This window comes from Bufo gargarizans, chromosome 4 (genome assembly GCF_014858855.1).
Source record: "Bufo gargarizans isolate SCDJY-AF-19 chromosome 4, ASM1485885v1, whole genome shotgun sequence".
Classification (NCBI taxonomy): Eukaryota; Metazoa; Chordata; class Amphibia; order Anura; family Bufonidae; genus Bufo; species Bufo gargarizans.
In genome coordinates, this window is record NC_058083.1 from 514,785,086 (window position 1) to 514,802,330 (window position 17,245).

The following is a 17,245-nucleotide window of genomic DNA, read 5'->3' on the forward strand; positions in this document are numbered from 1 at the left end:
CGTGTGAAACACGGCCTGATTCTGCAGGCGATTGTCAGGAATGAAGCATTCCTTCCCAGCCTTCGCCTGCTCATTAGCGGAGGAGATACATGCATGGGGGGAGCGATCGTCATTCCATCGCTCGTCACCATGCTGTCTAGTTGTTTGCCAGCAGCAGATCATGATTAGACGGCACAATCTGCTGCCGACAAACTGATAATTTTAAACATGCTAAAAGATCCTGATTGCCCAATGAATGAGCGTTTGCTCGTTCATCAGATAACCAGCGGCAGTATTAGACTGCCGGATCATCGCTAATGAGTGTTCCTGTGAACGTTATTAGCGATGATTGGACCAACAATCGTCTTGTGTTATACAGGCTTTAGTTAAGTGGAGGTTTGGCTGCTGAGGACCCCCCTTCCCTTATCATGAGAGCCAATCATGGCTTGAACTGAGTGATGGTCAAGCATGCACCCCACTGCTCCAGTCCAAAAGTCTGTGGGGCAGCTGTCTGCTCTCTTAGGTCTGTATTACACCAACAGATTATCTGACCAAAATCTGTCCAATAAGATCAATAGTTAGTGTGTATAACGAAAGATCTGTGTGTGTAAATGGCCATCTGACCAATGATTGGTTTTAAAATCTATCAGATAATCTGTTGCCCTCATAGAGTTTGATCAGCGCACACACGTCATGTGAATGTATCCTTAGCGATCCATTGTTTCATTTTGGAGAAAAAGTACTTTTAATCCATATGCAAATGAGCCCTGAAGGCGGGTCCTTGCCATTTTGTGCATCCTTGCTCCTCCTGCTTCCTCTAATAGCTCCTCAACTCTCCATAATTGCCAGGACCAGGTGAGATGACTATGCAGGGACCTAGCCCTGCCAATCAGGTAGGAGAGGGAGGGCCTGGCAGAGAAAGCATGGAGAGCAAGGGTGTGCCCACAGTGACTTGGGTCAGCCCTCATCTCTTAAAATGTAGGCTAGACATTCACTTTATGGTAGGTTTACAGAGTTTTTTGGAGGAGGATCTGAGGCAGGTTTCCTTTCAGGTATTTTTTTAGCCAAAGCCAGAAGTGGATCCAGCAGAAAGGAGAAATACAAGCCTTTTCTTTATATTTCCAATTCCTTTCAATACTTCTGGCTTTGACTGAAAAACCTGCAGAAGAACCTGCTTCAAAACCTTCACCAAATAATTCTGTGTGAACATAACTTTCCCAGAGTTTGAGTTGTTTGCAAATCCCAAAGCTCCTATCTCTATGCCACCCCATTCTGGATTTAGCCAAGTGACTAACTGAGCAGTGATATCCGGAGCTGCCATGGATGCTGCGTAGTAAATATGTACTCAATGTACAGACCAAGAGTCAGTGGTGGGAGCACTGCCTATGCAGGACGATCCTTGAATTGTCCACTTTTAGGTAGGGCAGGTTTTGTTAGATTATTAGAATGGTGTGAAGCTGCCATTGATAATAATCTCAGCAAAGAAGGATTCTCTTAAAGGACATGTTCACAAGTGTGGTGTCAGTGTGCGACCACTGTGCCCTGCACTAGGACCTGCTCCTTCGTTCATGTTTAGTTTTAGGGCAGCTCCATGATTCTTCACATGTCAGATCACAGTCCTGGCCCAGGCACAAGGGAGTTGTACACACGGTACACACGCGCTGTTTGCACAGCTCAGTAAAGTAAACGCTCTGAGATATCAAGTCTGAAATGTATTAAAAAAGCCACATTTGTTTGTTCTTGGCACTTGCTGGGCAGCTGATTGACATCTATTGTCCCCTGTTATCAGCCACTTTAGGCTGGAGACCTACCGTATTTTTTTATTTATAAGACGCACTTTTTCCCCAAACAAACTTCTGCTAGAGGAGCCGCGGTGCAGGACAGGTAATAGATGTTTTTTATTTTAATCTGATCTGAGGTCTGGGGGTCTCACTATGTGGGCTGATATAAGGTCTGATGGGGGTCTGACATTGTGGGCTGATCTGATGTCCTGATATTTATGGGGGCCTGATCTGATGTCCTGATATTTATGGGGGTCTGATCTGATGTCCTGATATTTATGAGGGTCTGTCTTCTCTGGTCGGATGAGGCATTACAGGCTTTTTCTGCTATTAAGAAATGTTTTGCTTCTGCTCCCATTCTGATGCAACCTGATGTGTCTCAACCCTTTATTGTGGAGGTTGACGCGTCAGAAGTGGGAGTCGGAGCAGTCTTGTCGCAGGGTCCCTCTCCTAGCAAATGGCGCCCGTGTGCTTTTTTTCTCCAAGAAACTCTCGGCCGCTGAAACAAATTATGATGTTGGGAATAGAGAGTTGTTGGCCATCAAATTGTCCTTTGAAGAGTGGCGTCATTGGCTAGAAGGGGCTACTCATCCGATTACATTATTTACTGACCATAAGAATCTGGATTACCTGCAAAATTTTGGGGTCACCTATTGCCCTGGGATTAAAAATTTCAAAGCGGTGCTTTGTCACGAAGCTTTCCTAGGGGGGAGATTCGGAGGATCCCGCTCCGATTTTGGCTGATGGGGTGGTGGTTTCTGCTCTTTACAACGAGCTGGAGATGGAAGTGTTGGGGGCTCAAGAGGAGGCACCTGATTCTTGTCCTCCAGGCAAGTTGTTTGTTCCTTCGGAACTGCGATACAAAGTGTTCAAGGAACATCATGATACTGTCCTTGCGGGACATCCTGGAAGTAGGTCCACAATATGTCTGTGAAGGTTCTCATTTATCCAGGTCATGGTATATATCTGTAAAGAATAATTCAAGGCAACTGGACGTACTGTAGATTTCTTGAAAACGTTTCACTCGTTCTTCCAACGAGCTTTCTCAATTCTGAGTGATTGTACAAAAATTCTGGGAATAAATATGTAACTGAATCCACATCTGGTAAATATACCCAGCATTGGGTCAAAGGTGTTGATTCCATTATCCTAATTGGAGTCAGTAGGTGATAAAGACTTCCCAGAAAAAGGTGTCAAGACAGCATTGTATAAGGCAGACAATAGATGTCTAACCCCCCCACCTCTATTCAAGCTTGGCTTCTCCATTTTTACGTAGATGGCCTCCTTCACGCCTCGTTTGACCCAATACCTTTGACCCAATGCTGGGTATAATTACCAGATGTGGATTCAGTTACATATTTATTCCCAGAATTTTTGTACAATCACTCAGAATTGAGAAAGCTCGTTGGAAGAACGAGTGAAACGTTTTCAAGAAATCTACAGTACGTCCAGTTGCCTTGAATTATTCTTTACAGATATAGATCCACAATAGATCTTATTTCCCGGATATTCTGGTGGCCAGGGTTGCATAAAGGTGTTGAGGGTTATGTAGCAGCTTGTGAGACCTGTGCATGCGCGAAAGTGGCTCACACTCGACCATCAGGATCTCTTCTTCCTTTGTCCATCCCATCTCGTCCTTGGACGCATTTGTCCATGGACTTCATTACTGATTTGCCGAGTTCCTCTGGGAAAACTGTGATTTTGGTGGTAGTGGACCGCTTCAGCAAGATGGCTCACTTTGTACCATTATCAGGTTTGCCCGATGCGAAAACTCTTGCTCAGGTTTTTATTGATAACATTGTGAAATTACGTGGCATTCCCTCTGATGTGGTGTCTGATAGAGGGACGCAATTTGTTTCCAGGTTTTGGATGGCGTTTTGTTCTCGTCTGGGTATTTAGTTGTCTTTCTCTTCGGCTTTTCATCCTCCGTCGAATGGTCAAACTGAGCGCACTAACCAAAACCTGGAGACCTATTTGAGGTGTTTTGTCGCTGAGAATCAGGATGAGTGGTCCTCATTCTTGTCTTTAGCTGCGTTTGCCTTGAATAACTGTAGGCAGGAGTCAACTGATAAGTCACAATTTTTTGGCGCATATGGTTTTCACGTTCAGTTTGGTACTTTTTCTGGGACCGAATCTTCTGGGATACCGGAAGAGGAGAGATTCTTTTCCTCTTTGTCATCTATCTGGCGGAAGAGTCAAGTTAATTTGAAAAAAAAATTGTGAAAGATCTAAACGTATGGCTGACAAGAGACGTATGACTGGTCCGGACCTGTATGTGGGTGATTTGGTGTGGTTGTCCACTAAAAACATTAAGCTAAAGGTACCCTCTTGGAAATTGGGTCCAAGATTTATTGACCCTTGTCAATCTGGTGGCATTTCATCTGGAATTTACGCAGGCCTGGAAGATCCATAATGTGTTTTACAGGTCCTTGTTGAAGAAATATGTGAAACCATCTCCTTTGCTTCCTCCTCCTGTTTTGGTTGATGGTAATCTGGAGTTTCAGATCTCTAGAATTCTCAACTCACGTGTACCTGGTGCATTGGAGGGGATACCATCCCGAGGAAAGAATGTGGGTTCCGGCTACCGATGTTAATGCTAGCCGCCTTGTGAAGGCCTTTCACAGGGCACACGCGGATAAAGTTGGGCCTGGGTGTCCGGATGTCACCCATAGAGAGGGGGTGGGGGGTGGTACTGTTTTGACTAGGCCTCTAGGGTGATGCTAGCTCCTTCAGTTGTTGAAGGAGCTGGGTGCCTATTTCCCTTACGCTGAGTGTTTGGTTCAGTGTGTTATAGTCTTAGGTACGTGGGCATGTGCATATCTACCATCGAGATATGCACATGGGCATAGCAGCTTAGGGAAAGTGTTTTAGGGATTGCTAGGAGGTGACCCCTTTGTTCTCTAGCATTTGGGGCCTAGTCAGTTGTTTTGTTTGCTTTGCTGTGTTCCCTTTCCGTCCCTACCGTGACACACAGCTTTCCTGGGCCCAGATTTTGACTTGCATATCAGGAATTCCTTGGTCTTCTTCAGAAGCGTCTTTGAGCAGCTATGACTTCTTTGTCATTCCCCTTCTTTCTTACCAGTTATAACTTGATAGAACATTATAAGGAATTTGGAGTAACTGTTCATTCAGCCTCATATGAAGAATTTCAGGTTCTCAGCATGATTAATGTATCTTCATGATAGTAGTGCACTACTTCTTTAGTTGATGGGGGGTCTGACCAGACGCGTTTCGGGGCTAGAGTATCCCCTTCTTCAGTGGTAATCACTGAAGAAGGGGATACTCTAGCCCCGAAACGCGTCTGGTCAGACCCCCCATCAACTAAAGAAGTAGTGCACTACTCAAAAGGATAAAGACTGCTACTCATTGTCCACTGAAAACCCGCGTAGAAGACATTACCAAACTGGATCCGAAGCCAAACCGGCGGACCAACGTGTATAAATCTACGCTAGGGTAAGAAATTCTGGAGGAAAGAGAACGCAAGTCCATCCGATTTTCGTAGGACGGCTGGAGCCGCACCAAACGGGTAAGACCGTTCCGGCTTCGAGGTCGTTATAACCTAATGTGCCATCAAGTAACCGGACAGTGAAACATTGTTGAAGTATACATACAGTGGGACGCCGCCGTATGTTTAACTTCCCCTTGCATTGACTTAACTTCACTGCATGCGCTATACAGGCAGTACCAAGCTGCCTGTGAGACACGGAGTGTAACTATCTCATTCAGTTGTTCAAATGCACGGCAGCTCCTAAGGAACTCTCCCATTACGATTGACTGCCATTCTCCACTATTGCGCTATTCACCTGACTGCTGTCGAGCTCTATCTTACAAACTATTATTAACGCTTTGGTTCCAATTATATTCTTAGGATTTTTAATTATTTAAGTATTTTATTAGTTATATTTATATAGGGTTTTATACAATATTGTCTGCCATATATATTGTTGATGTTTATAAGGTTTTAATATATCACTATTCGCCCGAATATACTAGTGTCTGCCTGAATATTGTTACTTTTAACTATTTTTAACCATTAAAATCAGTGGCCCAATATCTGGAGGTGTGCCCAGTCTCTTTCCTATATACAATATACCAATACTTATTGACTCAAACTAACTAAATGTAACTATTATTCTTAGACTTTAACTCTTGGGAGACATGAGTATGCCTTGACCACCTGTTGCCATCCCTCCTGTATAAACAAAACATGGTCTACTATAAAGTAACTTAAGAATCTTGAAAACCTTACAAACGTTCAGTTGAAATATATAAAATTTAAATTTACATCAAGACCAATATATTGCTATCATGTATAAAATATATCATATCTTCCTGTATATGAGGATACAGTTCTGTATATGAGAATATAGTTGTGTATGAATGTGTAGTATCAATAATAAATCATCACTATAAATAAATAAAACCACTTTTTGAAAAACAAAAATAAAACAAACATTCTTATAGAAAGTAAATCCCATAAAAATATTACCATGAAACATTTGCAAATTAAATTGAAAAATGTACCTGTGAATCTTTATCATTCTATATACTGGATCATCAAATATTTAACTTAATATAACTTATAATGTTATAGAACCTTTAACCTGTAACACTAGATTAAGGTTTAAAAGTAATATCAGGAAGTATTACTTTACTGAGAGAGTAGTGGATGCATGGAATAGCCTTCCTGCAGAAGTGGTAGCTGCAAATACAGTGAAGGAGTTTAAGCATGCATGGGATAGGCATAAGGCCATCCTTCATATAAGATAGGGCCAGGGGCTATCCATAGTATTCAGTATATTGGGCAGACTGGATGGGCCAAATGGTTCTTATCTGCCGACACATTCTATGAATCAAGTGTCTTGTTGCACATATGTGCACAGGTTCAAGGCTCTCCACAAACAAGAAGTGTATTGGATCTACAAACTGCAATCCCTTCACCCATATGGGCTTAATGAAACTTCCGAAACGATCCTATCTGGAGGAGAGAAGAATAAGAATTAAAAGGAGAAAAGTATCAAAGAATCGGAATCCCATAAAATCATCAAAGGATAATACTTTATATTGTTTTATTCATGACTAAAAACCCAGGATGTTTTAATTTTGTCTTACCAATTTTTTTTCATTATCCGCCTTGTTTGTTTTCTATGTGGCTTTTACATTTTTGTTTATTACTTTGGTGAAAGCAGCAATAATTTTTTTTAATCTTTCCCTTACGTAGCTTGGCGACCCCTTGTGGTCATTTGCAGAAATTACAATTTGTATTCAATGTCATATTGGCGGGGAATGAGTAATATTCACTGTATTATTTTTTTGTAAAAATTTATGGTTATTTAACCTAAACTGTATTATTGGAAGAGATACTAGAATGAGACAGCCCCAGTACTAAAACTTCCCATCCATGGGCAGTTTTTCCCAATGTAAACCTCACCTTTCTGCATCTTGGAAAGGTGGGGACTTTCATAACTTGTCAATTTTATACATCGACTCCACGGTAGTGAGGATTATATGGTTCTTTTTTCCCTTTTTTTTCACCCGCCCTTGTTAGTGTATTAAAACAATTTATGACCGCCATTACTTTTCAGTCTTAGGCCCCATGCACACGGCCGTTGTTCACAGCCGTGTGCGGGCCGTGGAACCGCGGCCTGGATCCCTCCTGAGAGCAGGAGCGCACGGCGTCACTGGTTGCTATGACGCCGTGCGCTCCCTGCTGCCGGCACAGTACAGTAATACACTGGTACGATCTATACCAGTGTATTACTGTACTGTGCCGGCAGCAGGGGGCGCACGGCGTCATAGCAACCAGTGACGCCGTGCGCTCCTGCTCTCAGGAGGGATCCAGGCCGCGGTTCCACGGCCCGCACACGGCTGTGAAACACGGCCGTGTGCAGGGGGCCTTAAGCTGCATTTAGACTTTCAGATAAGCATCAGATTGCCGGGAAGGAAGCGTTCCTTCCTGGCAGTCGGCTGCTAGTTAAGTGGATGTGACCTCTACATTTACATTCAGCGATCATCTCCACAGTGATCGCTAAGGCTCATCCTCATACATAATCATTACTCTGGGACAGAAGATCGCTGTTTGGACACCAGGATCTGCTGCCCGGAAACGATGATTGAGGTGTCCGCACCTTCGATCACTTTACCCGATGAACGAGTGTTTAGCTTGGTCCGATAATCGGTAAAAAGCATTCATAGATTCCAGATCATCGGCCCGATATTCGGACCGTGTAAATCTACCTTTAGTATTGAAGGCCACAGTTATTTTTCAAGCAGTCGCCCTATCTAAAAATTTAATTTCTCTTGGTATCAGAAAGAAAAATACAAAGAACTATGCAATTAATATTTGTATCCAAATCAATCAGTGAAAAGGAGGAATACAGTATATGTGTTTTTTAAAATTACCTTTAATAATTAAATTGGGGTAATAGCAGGGGTGGGATTCAAATTTTTAACAACAGGTTCCCTACTCAGCGGTGGATACGCAGCGCGTCACGAGTCACGACACATATTTACATACACCATATATATGCAACACAGTCACGACATATTTACATACACTATATATACACTACACACAAATACACTATATATACACTACACACATACCACTCAACTTTTAAAAAGCCTTAGGAGCTAAACTCTGGAATTGAAGCGCTCATCTCCTGCTGCCGCTGTAATTTTAACAACCGAATCTGGAGCACCTGAGGGAACTGGCTGAATCCCATGTCGGATTCTTGTTCGATAGAATTTATGAAATTAGTGTAAAAACAATACAAATGCAACTCATTTTCAAGGTAAAAAAATATCCACATACCAGTTTATAATCTTATATTTTAATATTCATCAGCAAACGGTAAGGTACAACACAAACATTATGTGCCATTTCAAGTATGTGATATCTAGTGAACACATTGACAGAATTCCATCAAAAACTAAAGCTGGCTGATGATGTATCATCAAAAGAAAGTTAAAGATAATGGTTTGGAAACAACAGTAAAATTACATACAGAAAATCTGTCAGCATCCATTGAAAGGGAGAAGAACTGAGGACTGGCCAAGCTACAACCAGGTCTCAGCTCTGCTACTCCCAGTCATTACCTGGTGGCACCAGACATGCCATGCAGTACACTTCACCAGCTAGATCTACTGGACTCTCCAGTGCTGCACAGGTTGTCAGGTGTCAGCATGTAATGAAAGGGAGAAGAACTGAGGACTGGCCAAGCTACAACCAGGTCTCAGCTCTGCTACTCCCAGACATTACCTGGTGGCACCAGACATGCCATGCAGTACACTTCACCAGCTAGATCTACTGGACTCTCCAGTGCTGCACAGGTTGTCAGGTGTCAGCATGTAATGAAAGGGAGAAGAACTGAGGACTGGCCAAGCTACAACCAGGTCTCAGCTCTGCTACTCCCAGACATTACCTGGTGGCACCAGACATGCCATGCAGTACACTTCACCAGCTAGATCTACTGGACTCTCCAGTGCTGCACAGGTTGTCAGGTGTCAGCATGTAATGAAAGGGAGAAGAACTGAGGACTGGCCAAGCTACAACCAGGTCTCAGCTCTGCTACTCCCAGTCATTAATACAGAGAAAACCAATGCAAAATAAACCCACATGCCTAAACTGCCATTAGTCATGGCGCAACATAAATAGTTGTGGCCGGGCTTACAGGACTACTCAAAGAAGATTAATTAGAGTGTATGCTCCCTAAACACAGCAAAAAAAAACTATAAAATAACTGGAGCACATTCGATGTTAAAAATGGTACTAAATATCAACATTGTTAAAGAGACAAGGTGGACAGAGAAAGAAAAAGCACCACCCTGGTGGGATACAAATATATGTATGAAAATACATTACATTACATATCCAGAAGTCAAGCTGAGTACATAAGGTTAAATGCCCAAGGGCCAAGCTGAATACATACATGTAAAAAGAAACTGAACGGTTAAATCACACACCCAAAAATTGAGCTGAATACATGAAATGAACTGCCCAAGGGCCAAGCTGGGTACATGAATGTGGTGTGGTAGGATAAGTGCCTATGAAGGATAACTACCGCTGATTACATATATAAGGATGAACAAGCATAAGGTAAGCTGAATATAGTGATCCATAAACACAAGTTGTCAGGTGTTAGCATATAATGAAAGGGAGAAGAACTGAGATCTTTCAGAACTATTACCTGCCACTTTCTACAGAGATTATATCAGCAGGCAATGAGGAAATGCCCAAGCCACAAATAAACTCCAGAATTTGCACACGTGGTAACCACCAGTACCAAAAACAAGGAAAACAAACCACCACTGCAGATAAAGACTGTACAAATGCTTAGATCTGGTCTATACAGCTGTATTACCTGATTTTACGCTGTGTGCCCGATCAAAGCACACCTCAGGGTTAGATTTTTGCTGCAGCTGACTAGCGGCTATGCTGTGGGAGAAACTTATTTTATGCTGCTAGCGCCCTGGCCGGTAGCGCTGCACTGCTAGTGGTAAGGGATCGCGTGCGCGCGTTCTGGAGCCGGCTCGTGACGTCACTCCTGCAGCTACGGTGTGCTTGTTTTAGTGTCACAAATAAACTCCATTGCTATCCCATTAAAACAAAGACCAAATAGCTGTGGAATTTTCATCGTATTGTTTGGCTGCCTTTTTTTTAACTCTGAGGTCTGTGGCAGTGTGGTGGTTTCTCCGTAACCAAGACTTAACATATATTTCCGGACCCCAGCTTGATATTGGTTTGCCAAGAATTTTGATTGTCATAAGATGTGATATATTAGAAACTGTAAGTCTGCTTCTTTCATGTGTGGCAATGTTATTCATGATACTAAATCCTCTTTCAGCTTCAGCGCTACTGACAGCTATGACCCGAATAATTTTCTTGGCTTGTTGAATAGAGGGTGGCAGGCTGCAATCTGAAAAATATCTGTTGTCTATGTAATCCCGGAAATCATTAACTGGAATGTTACATTTTATCAGTTCATTTAACTGTCTTAATTGACATTCCCCTTCTGGCCACGGAGATAGTGTGAGGTCAGATGGCCAAGAATTGGGTTCAAGTAAAGAGAACAAGGACAATAACTTTTTGTAGCGGCTTGCGTTTTGGACAACTGTACCACTGTCCATTTGTCTTGTATTTGCAGTGGAAAACAACCTACTTTTCATATTGTCTATTACGCTCTGAATTAACTGTGCTCTTGGAAGACCAGTGTTTTTAGCACTCACTTGGAAAGGAATATCTTTAAATGGCTCTGTTCTAATCATTGTATCAATCTGAACTTCATGCTTCCCTGGATTTTCTTTTAGGTTTTTAAGGGCCCTAATACACCGACAAAGAAGTCTGTCTGCTTTGACAAGAGAAACATCCCGGTCTTGTAAAGCAAGGGATAAAAGGGAGAGCTCCTCAAGAATTTCGATCATTAAAGCGAGATCTTTTAGGAAACACAAGTTTTCCATTTTTTTCTTCATTCCCAAGAAATTCTTATAATTCGAAAAGTGCTTATACAGAGCTGGATACGCTCTCCATACTGCCTTGGCAGCACGAGCACTACAAGCCACCCACCGAGGACCTAGGATTCTACCAATCTTTACTATCTCCAACTCTAGATCTGCTGCTATGTTATGAAGCTCTAACTGATGTTTGTTAGATACATGATATATGCTATATATTTTTTCTAGGAACATTTTAAAGTGATTAACTTGGGATACAGAATTAATTGCATCATCAAGAGCAAGTTGAACCCTGTGGCTCAAACAGTGCCATATGACTATGTTTGGAAATTCTCTTACAATTCTAGATGCAACCCCAGACTTGCTACCTAGCATTGCACTAGCACCATCTGAGCAAAATCCTATCAGATTATCTTGTAAATAATCTTTATCAAATCCATTTTCACTTAAGCAGTTGAAAAGTGTTTCAGTTATCACCTCAGCAGTGGTTGAGTCAAGCTCTTTAAGATCCACAAATACATTGACAGGATCCTGATGTGTTGAAAGCTCACAACGAATATAGATGACTAAAACACTTTTCTGTGCCACAGTTGAGGATTCATCAATTATGACACATAATTTGCTCTTACAACTGGCAATTTTAGAAAATAAAGCCTTCCTTATTTGTGAGGATATATGTTGAATTATCGTAATGGCAGTTTTCCTTGAGTGAAGGCCTACTCCAACATCCACACCATTAATTTTCTGCAATTGAACTTCTCCTTCTATGTCAGCCATAGGCTTATTATTTAAAGCTAAACTGTATACTATATTAAAAATATGAATTGTCGCAGCTATAGCTTTCTCATTGAGCCTGTCCATTGCTGTTGTTAATATGCCAATTTTGGCGGTATTCTGAAGTTTCTCTGCTTTATTGTGAGATTTAGAAACACTGTGCTCTCTAATTTTTTTGCGAACAGAGGCCTGCTGAATCAATTTGAGGGTGCCACTTGGTTTTACTAAAAAGTTACTCCACTCCTCTGAAACATGGCATGCCTTAGCTTTTTCTATTCCCAAAGACCCTCTGACCTTACTACACACATTGCAACCTAATTTTCCATTTTTAACCTGGATCCATGGAAACAACTTGCTAAAATATTCAAATTGTTTTTTGGACCAACATGATATAGTGCTTGTACATGCCTCTTCAACTGTTAACACATCTGAAACTGTACCATCATCATTGCCAACAACACTTTCAATATCATGCCTATCAACCAGTTCCATTGGAACTTCATGGTCAATTTCATATATAGTATTTTCATTAAGAACAGCATCCTTCTCAGTGTTAGCTACAACATTATTATTAATGTCATTTACACACAAGTCCAATTCCTGAGACTGTATTGTTTTTTTCTTTCTGGATGAATCGAAAAAACTAAACAGTGTAGCTTGTCTCTTCATTTTGTTTATATTCTTCAGATAATAAAAGGTTTGATCAAACCTTGAGGTGTCTTCAGTGTGTGCTGGCACTGTGTAAGCTTCTTCCAATACATAGTAGTAGCTGTAAAGATATATATGTACCAAAAATACAGTTAAAGTAAACCTAAAATAACGCTCGAATACCCTAGTAGAACGTGATTATTTTTCCACTGCTTGTAAAGTAAATACTTTTTGGTTAATGCTTGGCCAAATCTCTTACCAGCAACTTTCCTATCCTACTGTTGTCATAGACACATAGTTGTTGTTCACCTGATTAAAACACTTTCTCTTTTGTTGATCTACGACTCCCTTTCCAAATTATGAGAATTTTTTTTTTTTAAATACAGAAGATTAGGCCTTTGGTGCAATGAGGGTGTCACCATTGCTTTTGTGGCACCCAAGCTCAACTTCTTTCTGTGACCAGCCCCTCCCTCAATGCTTTGATTGATAGGGCCAGACAGTGGTAAAGTAGCCTGTTTCTGAACCTAGCTGTCAGAATCAGGAAATTACATAGACTGAATAAAACTCACCAAATGGTAATCTTAAGTAGCCCAAATCCTGGAACTTGAATGACATATGCTGAATGTTGCCATGTAGGTCTTGGTATACATTCGATGACCCTGTGGTGATATAAAAAAAGTATTAAAAACTGATTTATAGCTTTCTTAATACAAATGAATATAAATTAAAATAGAAGAATGAACCTGAAAAATCTGTAATGCTGAACACAACCAGTCATATCACTCTTGACAGCTACAATCAGATGTTAATTCAGAAATAAGGTCCAATTTCACACAATATTAATGAAGTGATACAGATGGTGATGTCTCCTGGAATACAGAGGTAGACATTATTAAACACACCATAAACAAAGAATAGATTGTAAGATGGAGGGAGTAGCAAGAAATACACACCTATAGGAAAGCTAAGCAAGCTTGAATTATGACCTAGGGTGACATCTATAGCTGTAGGTCCTTCTCTGCAGTAACAGTCTGTAGTGCAGAACTGCAAAAAAAAAAAAAAAAAAAAAAATTATATATATATATAAAATAAGGTAATTTACTAATGTCAGTTTGGTGTAAGAAAAATAATTTGCAAGACCCCTTTGAAGAAGCCAATGATTAGTTGCTATTAAAGCCTTCCCCAACTGAACAGACAATTTTAATTAGTTACAGACAAACCTTTTAATTACTGAGTGTAGTCCACCGTAGTCAAGGAGAATCACACACACAAATGACACAGAGTCATTAAACTGCTGGATTTTTGCTATGTGATTCTTGACCGGGGTCCCCCACTACTGACCGGGGGACTACACCCAGGAGAAGGTAGAACTGAACCACTAAAGGCTGATTCTCACAACAGAGAAACACAGCCCCATGTGTCAGCCACTTATGTGGTTCCCCTGACCAAAGCTGACTGCATCATAGTGATTTATGATTTGGGATACAGCCATGTCATATCTGATTTTGGATCTAGTGATGAGCACAGTAAATTAGACTCCTGATGTTATAGAAACCATCATGCACTCAGTCTGTGTCAGGAACCACACGTCTCTGAGAGATGCAGCTGAGGCTGAGCCAATCCTTAGGTGACTTTAAATATAGTTGAAAATTCCACCAGAAAACCCACAGGTACATGTTTTTACAAAGTTGGATTTTTGGAGTGTAAAGTATGGTGCAGATTTTGTTGCTGATTTCCTGTGTGAGAATCTCTCCATTCAATTCAATGTCAAACTGTTTCTGCAGTGGAAAACAGTGGAAACCTTAACCAGGTTTTGGCTGAAAATCACTGATTAAAATCAATGAACAAACGCTGACTGTGTGACTAAGACTATGCAATAGGTAGTGGTACAAAAGCTCTGACACACAATTTTTAACACTGGCATTTTAGATGCCGGTGTTAATAAACCCCTAAGCTGGCGGTGGATCCGCCGAAGTTATGAAAAGGTTCTGGCCTATACATAACTTCAATGCATCCAGTGCCAGTTCTAAATGTAAGATAGCTTCTGGCACTGACATTAATTCACGGTTCAGCATCTGTAACTGAGAAAAACAACAAAAATTATTAATGCTGGCCTAAAAGAGTCCAAATTAAAACTCACCTCATGTACTGCTTTCGATGATTAGGTCAGAGTCCTTAGAACTGTTCAGGTTGGAGTTGATGACGAATGACGTTGGAAAATGGACTATATTGCTCAGTGGTAGTTAGATCCTTCATAGGTTTCAAAGAATGCAGAAGAGCAAATGCCTGTAATGTGCCTATATAAAAAAAAGAAAAAAATAATAATTTCAGCCATGTGCACAGTCTATTAAGGGAAGGATAAAATTGATAAAGAATGGGAGGTCATTCAGTGACAAGTGAATCTCCTCCTCACTGAACTGTGTGCTCACTCGCTGAGTGAAAATGGCCAGCACCGGGGAGGCAGAAGACAGCACACTGCAGGTTGGCTTTGCAAACTAAAGCGAAGCTACATTTTGGCGCACCCCAACCAAAACACACACTCCCGCGCCGCTCACCTGGCCCTGGTCCCGTCAGCAGCAGTTGGCTTCTCCTCTGTGTGGTCCTCCTATCTTCTCTCTGCCTCAAACAATCGCTGGCTTGAGGAACCTATATTCCGCCTTATAAGACACACCTAGGTTTTAGAGGAGAACAATTAGAAATACATTTTTTCCATTACACCTCAGGTCAGACCAGCAATCAGACCCCTATTGTTAATCAGACCTCAGATCAGACCCCCATGTCAGCCATCACCCCTCAATGTCACATTTCTCCCCACATGGCCCCTCCATGTTCTCACATTGTTTCTCCCCAGATGGCCCCTCTGTGTTCTCACATTGCTTCTCCCCACAGATTCATGGCCCCCTCCATGTTCTCACATTGCTTCTCCCCACATGGCCCCCTCCATATTCTCACATTGCTTCTCCCCACAGATTCATGGCCCCTCCATGTTCTCACATTGCTTCTCCCCACATGGCCCCCTCCATGTTCTCACATTGCTTCTCCCCACATGGCCCCCTCCATGTTCTCACATTGCTTCTCCCCACATGGCCCCCTCCATGTTCTCACATTGCTTCTCCCCACATGGCCCCCTCCATGTTCTCACATTGTTTCTCCCCACATGGCCCCCTCCATGTTCTCACATTGTTTCTCCCCACATGGCCCCCTCCATGTTCTCACATTGCTTCTCCCCACATGGCCCCCTCCATGTTCTCACATTGCTTCTCCCCACATGGCCCCCTCCATGTTCTCACATTGCTTCTCCCCACAGATTCATGGACCCCTCCATGTTCTCACATTGCTTCTCCCCACATGGCCCCCTCCATGTTCTCACATTGTTTCTCCCCACATGGCCCCCTCCATGTTCTCACATTGTTTCTCCCCACATGGCCCCCTCCATATTCTCACATTGCTTCTCCCCACAGATTCATGGCCCCTCCATGTTCTCACATTGTTTCTCCCCACATGGCCCCCTCCATGTTCTCACATTGCTTCTCCCCACATGGCCCCCTCCATGTTCTCACATTGCTTCTCCCCACAGATTCATGGCCCCTCCATGTTCTCACATTGCTTCTCCCCACAGATTCATGGCCCCTCCATGTTCTCACATTGCTTCTCCCCACAGATTCATGGCCCCTCCATGTTCTCACATTGCTTCTCCCCACATGGCCCCCTCCATGTTCTCACATTGCTTCTCCCCACATGGCCCCCTCCATGTTCTCACATTGCTTCTCCCCACATGGCCCCCTCCATGTTCTCACATTGCTTCTCCCCACATGGCCCCCTCCATGTTCTCACATTGCTTCTCCCCACAGATTCATGGCCCCCTCCATGTTCTCACATTGCTTCTCCCCACATGGCCCCCTCCATATTCTCACATAGCTTCTCCCCACAGATTCATGGCTCCCTCCATGTTCTCAAACTTCTCATATAGCTTCTCCCCACAGATTCATGGCCCCCTCCATTTTTGTTATGTTGTCACATTTCAATTTCAGCCCCTGGTCTGTGGTCCCCTCCTTAATGCCAACTTGTTAGTGTCACACAAATCACACTCAACCAACCAGGCTGTCCTGAGTCCTGACCTGTCCAGACTCCTTTCTGTTAGGCTAGGAGCCGGCTCTTCAATCTTTCATGGCTGTGTGTGGGGTGTGGACTGTCAGCAACTAGGGCACTCTGCAGACAGTGAGAGGACTCCTTCTCTGTTCTGGGCTGGCAGCTTCGCGGCGCTGCTCACTCTCAAGACACTCCCCTTTGTTGCCATGACTGCGAGGCTGGGGGCGGGGGGAGGGCGGCAGCACTGTGGAAGACTGGCTGACACACACACAGCCACGCTCACGCTGACTGACTGTAAGTAACAGCCGCAGGCTGAAAAATACAGGGGTGCAGGCGCAGCTGCAGGACCGGGTCGGGATCCCTGCTTCTCACCGGTCCTGCGAACCGCCTGTAATTTTAACAAACGGTTCGGCAGAACCGGAGAGAACCGGCTGGATCCCATGCCTGGGTAATAGGATATGCCTATTGATAGAAAGTGTTACACTCACCTAACAATAACGATATATCAAATACATAACAAG

The 17,245-nt window shown here is 42.7% G+C and overlaps 1 protein-coding gene across 2 annotated transcripts; it reads right to left on the minus strand.

Moving 5' to 3' along the window:
- Nucleotides 1-8,619: 8,619 nt before the first annotated feature.
- On the minus strand, nucleotides 8,620-16,813 carry LOC122934327 (E3 SUMO-protein ligase KIAA1586-like). 2 transcript variants are annotated; one of them, XM_044289709.1, is made up of 8 exons: nucleotides 16,733-16,770; nucleotides 15,191-15,306; nucleotides 14,776-14,932; nucleotides 13,589-13,679; nucleotides 13,379-13,504; nucleotides 13,205-13,294; nucleotides 12,401-12,756; nucleotides 8,620-12,364 (listed from the first exon to the last, which is right to left on the minus strand). In XM_044289709.1, exons 5-8 carry the CDS (start codon nucleotides 13,411-13,413, stop codon nucleotides 10,362-10,364), a joined length of 2,484 nt encoding a protein of 827 aa, XP_044145644.1. In that variant the 5' UTR covers nucleotides 13,414-13,504; nucleotides 13,589-13,679; nucleotides 14,776-14,932; nucleotides 15,191-15,306; nucleotides 16,733-16,770; the 3' UTR covers nucleotides 8,620-10,361. The 2 variants fall into 2 exon arrangements, with proteins under 2 accessions (XP_044145644.1, XP_044145643.1); XM_044289708.1 differs by having other exon boundaries at nucleotides 8,620-12,756; nucleotides 16,754-16,813.
- Between the last annotated feature and the right edge of the window lie 432 nt (nucleotides 16,814-17,245).